Source organism: Kogia breviceps, chromosome 2, assembly GCF_026419965.1.
Source record: "Kogia breviceps isolate mKogBre1 chromosome 2, mKogBre1 haplotype 1, whole genome shotgun sequence".
Lineage (NCBI taxonomy): Eukaryota > Metazoa > Chordata > Mammalia > Artiodactyla > Physeteridae > Kogia > Kogia breviceps.
Window position 1 is genome coordinate 26759531 of NC_081311.1, and position 12550 is coordinate 26772080.

At 39.7% G+C, this 12550-nt stretch overlaps 1 protein-coding gene across 28 annotated transcripts in view; it reads right to left on the reverse strand.

The window, feature by feature from the left end:
• Nucleotides 1-12550, reverse strand: part of GBF1 (golgi brefeldin A resistant guanine nucleotide exchange factor 1) — a 127870-nt gene that overhangs the window by 79671 nt on the left and 35649 nt on the right. For 2 of the 28 annotated variants that reach the window (XM_067024814.1, XM_059054070.2), the window contains one exon: nucleotides 4212-4276. The exons of the other annotated variants lie outside the window; for them this stretch is intronic. In XM_067024814.1, the coding sequence (XP_066880915.1) occupies nucleotides 4212-4236 (25 nt within the window). In that variant the 5' untranslated portion in view covers nucleotides 4237-4276. Of the gene's footprint in view, nucleotides 1-4211; nucleotides 4277-12550 lie in introns of those variants that run through there. 28 annotated transcript variants of the gene reach the window in all.

Consider the following 12550-nt stretch of genomic DNA (forward strand, 5'->3'; position numbering starts at 1 on the left):
CTACAGAGCCTGTGCTCTAGAGCCCACGAGCCACAACTACTGAGCCCATGTGCCACAACTACTGAAGCCTGCGTGCCTAGAGCCCGTGCTCCACAACAAAAGAAGCCACCGCAGTGACAAACCTGCACACTGCAATGAAGAGTAGCCCCCGCTCGCCACTAGAGAAAGCCCGCACGCAGCAACGACAACCCAATGCAGCCAAAAATGAATAAATAAATTTTTTTTAAAAAGAAATAAGAATAGACTAGACAAATGAACATTTATAATAACAAATAGTTATTGGATGGAATATACTGTTAACAGTCTGGTGATAGTATAGCTAAAAGAACTGCCTTTGTTCTAGACTATTCTGGATTCCTTTCCTCCCTATTCTATTACTCCTCTGCTAAGGGGACCAGGTTCTGAACCATAAAATTTCTTTAACATTTATTATGAAAAATTTCAAAATTATGTAAAAGTAGACTAGTGTAATGAACTCCCATGTACTCCAAATCCAGCCTCAATAATTAGCACCTCAGGGCTAATCTTTTTTCATTATCCCTTCCCCCTCCCCTATTATCTTGAAGCAAATCCTGTACATCATATAGTTTCATTCATCTTGATCATAACCATAATATCATTATCATCACATCTAAAAGAGCAATTTTGCTTTAGTATCAAAGTGTTAGTGTTCAATTTGCAACTATTCAATTTCTATATTCCTCATAAACTTCTGTTACATTTGTTTGTATGAATCAGGACCCAAGTAAGACCCATATATCTTAACTGTTTGTTATGTGCAGTAAAAACAGAACTGAACTTCTTTAGATGGGGTAACCTTTCAGTTTGCTACAGTCCACGATGCTCCCTATTCTCATACTCATTTAAGTTACCTGCTAGGCCCTTGAAGTTTTTTGAGTTTGGGTCTCTGGAAGATCTGAAGTCTCTTCCCGTTCTAAGATACATTGATTCTTGCAAACATTAGCAGAGACATAAAACAAACGAGTGGAACTTCATGCTTAAAACTGAAAAAACCAAGAAGTAGCAATATAAGCTTGTTTTTTTGTAATATTTATTTATTTATTTGGCTGCGTTGGGTCTTAGTTGCAGAATGCGGGATCTAGTTCCCTGACCAGATATCAAATCCAGGCCCCCTGAACTGGGAGCACAGAGTCTTAACCACTGGACCACCAGGGAAGTCCCTAAGCTTGTTACTTAGAAATGTTGACGTATACTCCATAAGAATCTGCTAAAAGAGATGAAAGGAGTTGCCTCCTGGGAGTAGCACATGATGGAGAAGAGTTGGTATTGGGGATTACTATTCCACATCCTCATGCCTACCTCACAGGATTGTTGTGAGTCTTTTTTTTTTTTTTTTTTTGGTACGCGGGCCTCTCACTGTTGCGGCCTCTCCCGTTGCAGAGCACAGCCTCCGGACGCCCAGGCTCAGCAGCCACGGCTCATGGGCCCAGCCACTCCGCGGCATGTGGGATCTTCCCGGACCGGGGCACAAACCCGTGTCCCCTGCATCGGCAGGCGGACTCTCAACCACTGCACCACCAGGGAAGCCCTGTTGTGAGTCTTAATTGAGATATATTTATTTATCTTCATATATATATTAATATATAAAATGTAAGGTATTTAATATGAGTAAAGTTTTAAATCAAAATAGGATACTCATGCAATATTCATTTTCAAGAATTATTGAAAATTTTAAGAGATAACAAAAATCTTAGCATCATTCATTTGGAACTAAATGGCTGTTATGGAATTATATAACTATCTGAAGCAGTTCACCTGCAAAGCAACCCAACTGGACAATGGAAAGACAAAGGGAAACTGTAAAGTGAGACTACCTCAAAATACATGGAAGCAAAGATTATGTGTACTTTCTTTTTAAAATTACACTCTGTACTATTCCAACATCAAAATTTTCATTACAAATAAAGGGAAATGACATTCATATAGAATAGGATCCCTCTGAAAGTATTTCCAACCTTGTATGAGAGGACAATGGACCTAAAGAAGCTGAGTACTTTACAGACATCAGAGATTGTTCGGTCCACTTTTCTCATTTTAGAGAAAAAAATGAGGGCCCAGAGAGAACGCTAGGAACTAGACCTTAGAAGAGGTTCTAAGAGTCTGGGCCTTTAACTCTCTGTAGAGACCAGTGAGAATGATTGGGCACGGCAGTCTATAATAGAGGTAAAAAAGGACCTTGCTCAATGGTGTAGAGACTGACACATGCTGGGTTACCAGCTCCCCTTTCACATGGTCAATCTGTCCTCGGCATGGTGCCATGGCAAACAGATACAGGGCCTTTCACTGTTTAGAATTCCACTTTCTTAGGAAGCTGGATATGATGTCTAGTCAAACAAATCCCCAAACCCATACTTTTGACTTAGTCATCTCACTCTAAGATAAACAAGAAAACAAGGCAGAGCTGAACAGTATCAGCACTTCTTATTTTTCTAAGAGATGAAAACAGTAACGTTTTCTTCAAAAATCCTAATGCCTCCTCTTCATGGCCAAACAGTAAATAACTTGGGGAAGACAATAAAAGTGACCTAATTCCTATTTCAAAGCACAAAGCTAAACCTTAGGTTATTTATAGGTCTGGTGTCAGCCTTGTCCTCACCTCCCCTCCTTACTCCTTGGATTGCCTGCTTTCCACACAGGGAGGCTCCCATGCATACTCTGAGTCAAAGGCTTTCACAGGACCTCTCATTTCTACACTTCAAATGCAATTAAATTAGCTGATACCCAAGAACCTCTCTGTAAGGATCAAAAATACCACTACCAACCTAGGTTTCAAATAGCCCACAATAATTGGGGGAAAAAAGACACTGGAAATAAATTTGAAAAGATAAAAAAGCATTATCCAGATATAAAAGGAGGTGATACAAATCCGAATAGATACTAACCAATTTCTGTCAAATAAGTGGCCAAGACTTAAGAACAGATAATTCACATAGGAAAAACTCCTAACAGTAATATACTTGAGAAAATGCTAGTAATTAAAGAAATGTGAAACAAATCTGTCAACTAAATTAGCAAAAATAAAAAGAAGTTAGAAAACTCAAAATAGGATAGCACAGCCATAAAATTCAGTCATTCTACTAATGGGACTATTATTTCACAAAGATAATTAGAAAGGAAAACAATTTTATCAGTACAAAGACAATTAAAGTTGCACTACGTACAACAAATTAAAAATTTTAAAAGAATAGTTAACCTATGACATTCTAATTCAATGTATTTTTACAGTAACATTAAAAATGATACATAGGTGAATGCATGGAAACTTCTGTATTAAATTATGCTAAATGAATAAAAGGAACAAAAATAATATGGCATATTGATTAAACAATTTAAATTATGTGTATATAATGATAAGGATTAGAGAAGGTCAGAGAGTTAGGTATAGAGTGATTTTAAGGTGAAAAGGTTTTTTGTTCTTATTTGCCTGCCTTGTTACTTTTGTTTATGATCTTCCATAGAGTTAAAACACATTTTTGGATCTTCTCTGGTTCTATATACCCTAAGTCAAAAAAAGCATCCAGTACATTTTCCCAGGTATGAATTTTCTACTAGGCCAGTCAACAGCAATAGGAATATGATGCCAGATTCATTCACAGCTTCAGGCTGTTCCTAGGAAGCCAAAGATGCTCTGGGATTTTTGAGAAAGTAAGCTAATTCTCCATTTTACACCACCACCACCCACCCCCCCCGCCAAAAGCTGAACAAGTTCAATTTCACAACAGAGGTTATCTGTTATCAGGTATAGTGTTTGGTGGAGGAAACTCTACCAAGGTTGGGAAAAAATGTCAATGCAACAGTATGGCTTGCATGGTCACCAAACAGGCAGGACAGTATCCCTGGTTAGCTTCAAGATCAACTTGTGCATTCTTTATCACTGTGACTATAGATCTGCTTGTCCTAGAAAGGTGAAGAATAGCAAATCACTCTTCAGGCTCTCTTCTGACTACTATACAAAGGACCAGCTGAACCCATCAAGTAACAGACAAGTAATTTAGTTTTTAAATATCTCCCATGTGCAAGGCCTTTATCTCCATTTCAGAGTTCTGGATAGAATCTAAGAAGAGCTCACATCATTATGTATCTCAGTCTAAAAGATCCATAGTGGTCCCATAACTCTGGTCACTCCAGTCTATTTGCAACAAATTTTATAGGATCAGTGGTAAATGGGTTGAGGAAGCACAAAGGATTACCTGAATCCAACTGAGGGGCTCTCATGAGGAGAGGGCTCCTTGGACCAGTTGCCACAGATGTTTCCCTTTAAAGAAAGAGAGAAGACAGAGGGAAGAAAGGAAGGAAGCAGCAGGAGAGGGATGGATCATGCTTACTGGTTTGCTTTAGAAAAAGAGAGGGTTTTTATTAATGCTTAAGGCTGAGATGGTAATGGGAGAGAAAGATTCACATGTTGAAGCACATATATTTCACATATATATTTGCCATATACACCCTGGATAATTTAGAGACAGGAGAGTTTGAGAAAAGACAGAAAGAGAGGGCGGAGTAGGAAGAACACAATTTTTCAGGGGGGAAAAAATGAGTATTTAAGTCCAAGTAAACTTCTGAAATTTTCCAATTAAATTCTTATGCAGCTAGCCTCCAAGATGACCCCCAATGACAATGATTACATACTTTTGCGCAGTCCTCTCCCAGATCATGTCAGGGTTGGTCTGGGTGATCAATATTATATGACAGAAGTTCTGAGACTAGGTAAGAAACATTAGTGTGGCTTTTGCTCTCTCTCGGATCATTCGCTTAGGGGTAAGCCAGCTGCCATGTTGCTAGCCATCCTATGGAAAGGGCCACATTGTGAGAAACTGAGGCCTCTGGACAACAGCCTGCGATAAACTGGGGCACCTTACCAATAACCACATGAGTAAGCTTCAATATGGATCCTCCAGCCCAGCCAAACCTTCAAATGACTGTAGCTCTGGCTGATCATCTTGAGAGATCCTAAGCCAGAACCACTAGCTAAGTGGCTCCCAGAGTCCTGACCCTCAGAAACTATTGTGAAATTAAAAAAATTTAAGCTGCTTAAGTTTCAGGATAATTTCCTACATAGCAATAGATAACATGATAACATAACATCAAACTAAACAAGTTTGATGAGGAACTGTACCATATGGTAATAATATCATGATTCCATCTACTGAGTGAGAAAAAGAATCATCTTCAAATTAAAAGTGGTGTGCTGCCCAAGATACCACTAAAAGCTAAATAAGGCTAAAAATGGAACTCCATTGGAGAGAATTAATTGTCCTTCTTTTCCAATATGAATCTAAGGACTGTCTCAAAGAGGCCCCATTAGAAGAGTCCAACACAGTTTCTTCCCACTAGACATATTATCTATCCTACAGCCATAGACATGGAGTTAATGAAGGGTAGGTTTCACGTACAAGCCACTGTGAGGGTGTCATCCCACATAGAGGAGTCATGGTTAAAACTGAGGCAGTAAACTCATCCCCAGAGATATATGCCTCGTACTAAGTTGAGATTCAAAAGATTCTCCCTGAGTTTCCTTACCTCTAAATGCTGGGATAACTGATGCTCACTGAATGCCGACATTTGTATGAATAAAAATGAAGGGATTTAGCAAATCTTGTTCCTGCACACAGTTGTCAAAAAAAATCTGACCTTTACAACAGGAAAAAGAGGGGGGATTTAAAGATTTAAAGAAGAGGCAGTGACTGTCTGATGTATAACAAACCTTTGAAAAATTATAAAGCAGTGAAAATCCCCTACAGGTCCCAACAAAACGTGTCCAATTTGCATTCCAGCAAAGCTTTCCATACATACCATTTGGCTCCTGTGTGTACTTCCAGGCAAGTAAATCCCGAGGAATAATACCACTGGGACCTAAGTCTGATCTCTGATATATTACTGCTCCACAACTCCAGATCAGGCTCTACAAATGCCTTTTTGGTTCCAAATAACTAAATCAAAGTCATCCTGATAAGCTTTGAAAACAGGGAATGTGAGGAGTGGTTTAATGAATGTTACAACTCAACCTATTACAGACCACAGTACATTATTGGAAGAGGGAGGGAAAAAAACCATCCCCAAATCTCTCAAGACCAAATCCAGACATACCTGTCATTCAACCATACCTGACTATAAAGCCTTATTCAAAGCATGACTTTGATCAAATGGTTAGGATGCATTTGTAAACCTAACACCAGAGTGGCAGGTGGGGGAGGGGAGGTAGGTAGGTTAGAGACTACAATTTTCTGTTTGCTTTGAAAACTGGTCCAAACTCATTAAAAAAAAAAAAAAAAAGCAACCAATGGAAGCAATAAACACTGAAATGTATTCTGATTTATTGAGATTTAAAACACAGCAAACACATTACACTAGAAAAAATAATTTTTCTGAAAGTTAGAAAAATCTACCACCCAACATATAAACTGGAGAAAGCAGTGCTACAAAAAAAAAAAAAAAAAAAAAGGAAAGCTGGACTTATAGAACTAGAAGGTCAAGCTTCCTAGATTCCCTAGATCCCAGCATCAATTTTCTCCTTTCAAAAGAAGAAAGTAACTTCCACAACAGAAAAATTTACATAAGACACACTAAAACAATAATCATAGTGACTATTATTATACAAATCACAAAATATATAGACATAAGAAGTAGAAATTGATGGCTTAAAAAAGGTAAGAAAAAGGCATTTAGGAACTCAATAATTTGATGCAGAAGACATCAAGATAAGAAACCATCTTGCCAGATAGAAAAGAAATGGGAACATTAGAGTATTAATGTCCATATTAGTAATGGAATAACAACTGAAATCAATTTATGTAGCACCTTAAAAAGAACCAGTCACTCATTAGATGGAATTAGAGCTAACTCTGTCTCCAGAAGGTTATTCAGCAAGCAGGAAAGTAAGCTGGCAATCTGCAAGCAAACTGAGCCTCCTGTATAGTCAGCAAGACCCAGCCCATTGCCTGGTGCAGGATTCTGATGGCATATGAAACCAGAAATACTACCATCTACTGTCAAGACCCAAAGAGTAACTGACACTCTCGTTTTGGCAAGTCAGATTTCAACCCTGTCTAGGCAACCCACATCAGCTGTGATCCCTATCTCCTATTGATTTTAGAAGAAAGTAATTCTTTAGCACAAAAGGTAGAACCTCAGTACTTTATTTGACCAGAAGAGCCTTCCAGTGACTTCAGGGAAGCATGCCAGGAGATCCATAAGGACTGGAAAGAGTTTTACCTGGTGCTGGTGAGGATGTGGAGAAACTGGAACCCTCACACAGTGCTGCTGGGACTGTAAAATGATTCAGCTGCTGTGAAAAACAGTTTGACATTTCCTCAAAAAGTTAAACATAGAGTTACCATATGAGCCAGTAATTCCACTCCTGGGTATATAATTCAGAAGAATGAAAACAGGTACTCAAATACATGTACACACATATTCCTAACAGCACTATTTACAGCACTATTCAGCCTTAGCTGCTCCACTCCTGGGTATATAATTCAGAAGAATGAAAACAGGTACTCAAATACATGTACACACATATTCCTAACAGCACTATTTACAGCACTATTCAGCCTTAGCTGCTCCACCGCATGTGGGATCTTCCCGGACCAGGGATCGAACCCACATCCCCTGCACTGGCAGGCAGATTCTTAACCACTGTGTTACCAGGGAAGTCCCAAAAGTAACGATTCTCTTACCACTAGTTCTACTTAATTTTTCTACAGTGTTTTAACAGGATATGAGCTTCCCTTCTGGGAAACCATAAGCAAGTTCCAGTTAGAGCCTGTGGCATCTCCTCTGTAGCTTTTGTAGAGACAAGCAGTCAGCTCAGGCCATAGTGCAAAGGGACCATTTTTGATTCTTGCAAAAGTAAAGTACAACTGGTAGCTTTCCACTCACCAAAACTTATTGTTCTGAAGCAGAAATGTTGGTGAGCCATCTCTGTCTTGCACTCCCCACTGGAGGCTCACTGAATCCAAGCTTCTTCAGCCAGCCACAAATCCTTAGAGACTCTACATCTGCTGAGGCCTCATGAGGATTTCACACTATGCAAGACCACAGTAAGGAATTTCCCCTTCCTCCATCACAGTTCAATGCTGAGTTCTCTGGAGACACAGGTACTTCATTGTTTCCTGTCTTGCATTCTGAACAAGACTTTTCCCCTACCTAACGACCGTTTAAATTTCATCAATAGACAGGATTTTCTAATTTGAACAGTCATTTTTCATATTGTCACTGTCTTTCACATTTTCTCATTCAAATTGGTAAAGCAAAAGCATTTTCAGAGCATGATGTCCATCCTATAATGTTTAATACCTGTTGTAATCTTTGCTTCCATCGATAACCTCCCACCCTCCTGGCACAACGCCTTAGTCACCCATGCCCTGAAAGACTAAAATTGGTGGTTTATAACATCTACTTTGTCCCCAACCTACTCCATGATGCCATGAAGACACACAACATACACAAACTTCCTGAAGTTCTTCCTCATTGTTTTATTCATTGCTATTTCCATAGCTTCCTTTTGGAGAAAAAAAATCAGAGCTAATAACCAGAGAACAATAGTCACTACAAAGGGGTGCTAAACCAGCCTCTAGGCTCACAGCTATACATCATAAAAGCATAAACTGAGAAGTATCCCATTTCTCATTAATTAAAAAAAAAAACAAAAACAACTGCTTTTGGAATTCCCTGGTGGTACAGCGGTTAGGACTCAGCACTCTCACTGCCTGGGCCCAGGTTCAACCCCTGGTTGGGGAACTAAGATCCCACAAGCTGTGCGGCATGGCCCAAAACAACAACAACAACAAAAACTGCTTTAATAAAAGTGGTTGTTGGGCTTCCCTGGTGGCGCAGTGGTTAAGAATCTGCCTGCCAATGCAGGGGACACGGGTTGGAGCCCTGGTCCAGGAAGATCCCACATGCCGCAGAACAACTAAGCCTGTGTGCCACAACTACTGAGTCTGCGCTCTAGAGACCGCGAGCCACAACTGCTGAAGCCCGTGCACCTAGAACCCGTGCTCCACAAGAGAAGCCACTGCAATGAGACGCCTGCACACCGCAACACAGAGTGGCCCCAGCTCGTCACAACTGGAGAAAGCCCATGTGCAGCAACAAAGACCCAGTGCAGCCAATAAATAAATAAATAAATAAACTTTTTAAAAAATGAAAGTGGTTGTTAATGGCATCAATAAACTGCTTACCCTGTCAGCTTAATTTGCAGAACTTTAAAAGTTAACCTTCATCTCCAAAATATACAAGCAGCTCATGAGTTCAATATCAAAAAAACAAACAACCCAATCCAAAAATGGGCAGAAGACCTAAGGAGACATTTCTCCAAAGAAGACATACAGGTGGCCAACAAACACATGAAAAGATGCTCAACACCACTATCATTAGAGAAATGCAAATCAAAAACAAAATGAGGAAAAAACAATAAAAATACATTTTAAAAATAAATAAATAAAAAATTAAAAAATGAGGTATCACCACACACCAGTCAGAATGGCCATCAACAAAAAAGCTAACAATAAATGCTGGAGAGAGTGTGGAGAAAAGGGAACCCTTCTGTACTGTTGGTGGGAATGTAAATTGGTACAGCCACTATGGAGAACAGTATGGAGGTTCCTTAAAAAACTAAAAATAGAACTACGATATGACCCAGCACTCCCACTACTGGGCATATACCCTGAGAAAATCATATTTCAAAAAGATACATGTACCACAATGTTCATTGCAGCACTATTTACAATAGCCAGGACACGGAGAGCAACCTAAGTGTCCACTGACAGATGAATGCATAAAGAAGATGTGGTACATATATACAATGTAATATTACTTGGCCATAAAAAGAAATGAAACTGAGTCATTTGTAGTGAGGTGGATGGACCTAGAGTCTGTCATACAGAGTGAAGTTAAGTCAGAAAGAGAAAAACAAATACCGTATATTAACGCATATATATGGAATCTAGAAAAATGGTACTGATGAACCTAGTGGCAGGGCAGGAATAGAGACGCAGATGTAGAGAACGGACTTGTGGACACGGCGGGTAAGGGGAGGCTAGGATGAATTGAGACAGTAGCACTGACAGATATACACTACAATGTGTAAAATACATAGCTAGTGGGAAGCTGCTATATAGCACAGGGAGATCAGCTCAGTGCTTTGTGACAACCTAGAGGGATGAGATGGGGAGGGTGGGAGGGAGGCTCAAGAGGGAGGGGACAGATGTATACATATAGCTGATTCACTTTGTTGTACAGCGGAAACTAACACAACATTGTAAAGCAATTATAATCCAATAAAGATGTAAAAAAAAATTTTAATAAAGAAAATGTGGTAAAACAAACAAACAAAAAATTGCCCTTTAATACACAGGTACAATCCTATGACTACTTCCCTAGGCAAAGGGTGCTATTCCCTCCCTTAAGAGCTAATGGTTTGTACCCCAATAGTTTCTATCACCATGATATGATCTTTTAATAGTATCTAGTATCATCAGTAACGTACTACACTTTACCTCCTCTCCCTGCTCGCCCAACCTTATCCCGCTGAGTAAAGCATTCAGAGCCAGTAATTGTCATGTCTTGGTGAATTTTTAATTTTTCTACTACCTCTCAGCACTACAGTTCTGTGACTCTCCTATCCCTAAGCCAGAACTTCAGCCTGCTCAATTAGACCCTGGAACTAAAAACTTCATGTGCTTTATTCCCAGAAAGTTACTTCACAATACCACACAATACCAGAAACAGCCTGGTTCTGTTAGTGTGTATGCCATGCTTTCAGTAACCTTCCTATTGAACCTGGATGTCTAACAACAGGGACCAGCGAGCAGCAAGCCTGCTGCTAGAGAACAAGGTCGACTCATCAGGCAGTCCAGGATTCTCTGGAATCAGCTCCTTTGATAGACACAGCAGAATCACAAAGAAAAAGGGCATTTCCCATGGAGTTGTGATTAAAATAATAATGTTAATTTGCATCCAGGTAAGACAGAAAGGTCCAGAAGCAAGTAATACTTATTCACCTCTGTCTCTTGATCCTCTTTTACAAATGGCCCACCTGAAAGTTAGCTATAGTTCTGCCCTCATCCACATAAAAAGCAAATAAATAGGTCATGGCCTTTTTCCAAATCATAACCACATTTTAATAGAAGCTTTTACTAATTGTGTAACCTTGAACATGTTACTTAACCTTTCTGGAGCCTGAATTTTACCTGTAAAAGGAGGATACTAATAAAGGCTCAGTCTATTTTGTGGGTTGTTATGAAATGTAAATGAAAAAAAAAATATGCAGACTATCACAGTCAAGAGGAGCCTAAGGAGACATGACAACTAAATGTAATGTGGCATCCTGGATGGGATCCTGGAACAGAAAAAGACCACTAGGTTAAAACCAAGGAAATCTGAATGAAGTACGGACTTCAGTTAATATAATATATTAGTATTGGTTCATTAATTGTGACAAATGTACCATACTAATGTGAGAGGTTAATAACAGGGGAAATTTGGTGTAGGGTATATGGAAACTTCTTTACAACTTTTCCATATATCTAAATCTATTCTAAAATAAAAAGGCTTTTAAAAAAGTTTTAGGTACTTCCCTGGTGGCGCAGTGGTTAAGAATCCGCCTGCCAATGCAGGGGACACAGGTTCGATCCCTGGTCTGGGAAGATCTCACATGCCGCGGGTCAACTAAGTCCGTGCGCCACAACTACTGAGCCTGCGCTCTAGAGCCTGCGAATCACAAGTACTGAGTCTGCGCTCTAGAGCCTGTGAGCCACAACTACTGAGCCCTCGCGCCCTAGAGCCCACATGCCACAACTACTGAGCCCGCGTGCTGCAACTACTGAAGCCCGTGCACCTAGAGCCCATGCTCCGCAATAAGAGAAGCCACCACAATGAGAAGCCTGTGCACCACAATGAAGAGTAGCTCCCGCTCGCTGCAACTAGAGAAAGCCTGCACGCAGCAATGAAGACCCAATGCAGCCAAAAAAAAAAAAAAAAAAAGTTTTAAAAATATGCAAAAAGCACTTTACAACCTGTAAAGTTCTAGTCAATTGTAAAATATCACATAATTTAGTAGATTTAGTCTTTCATAGAGATTGTTGGTAGGTGGGCAGCCATCTTAAGCAGCTCAGATAATGGAGATAGCTTAAAGAGTTAAGTTCCGGTGTGGAAGAGTCTAGCCCCCAGAAACATCCCAGCTGTTTCCTGCCAGCTGGTGCCTCATGTCTGACTTTCAATAGAGTTGATTTTCTTTGTATAATTATATTTGTCTTTCAACTTGTCTGTTTTACTAAAAAAAACGGTTACTTTTTAAAAAGAGGCTCTATCCAGGTACGTGCTTTAAGACTACAAAAAGTGAACTGTAAGGCAAGGGTATGGCTATTTATTGGGTCCATTTCCTAACTGCTCAAACAGATCTGATTTCTATTCCCAACTTCAAATATAGGAACAGACAGACACCCAGAGATAGAATACAGCAAGTGTACCCAACTCCTGCCAACTCCTGTTCTGCCCTGAAAAAAAAAAAAAAAGAAAGCAAGAGTCCCAG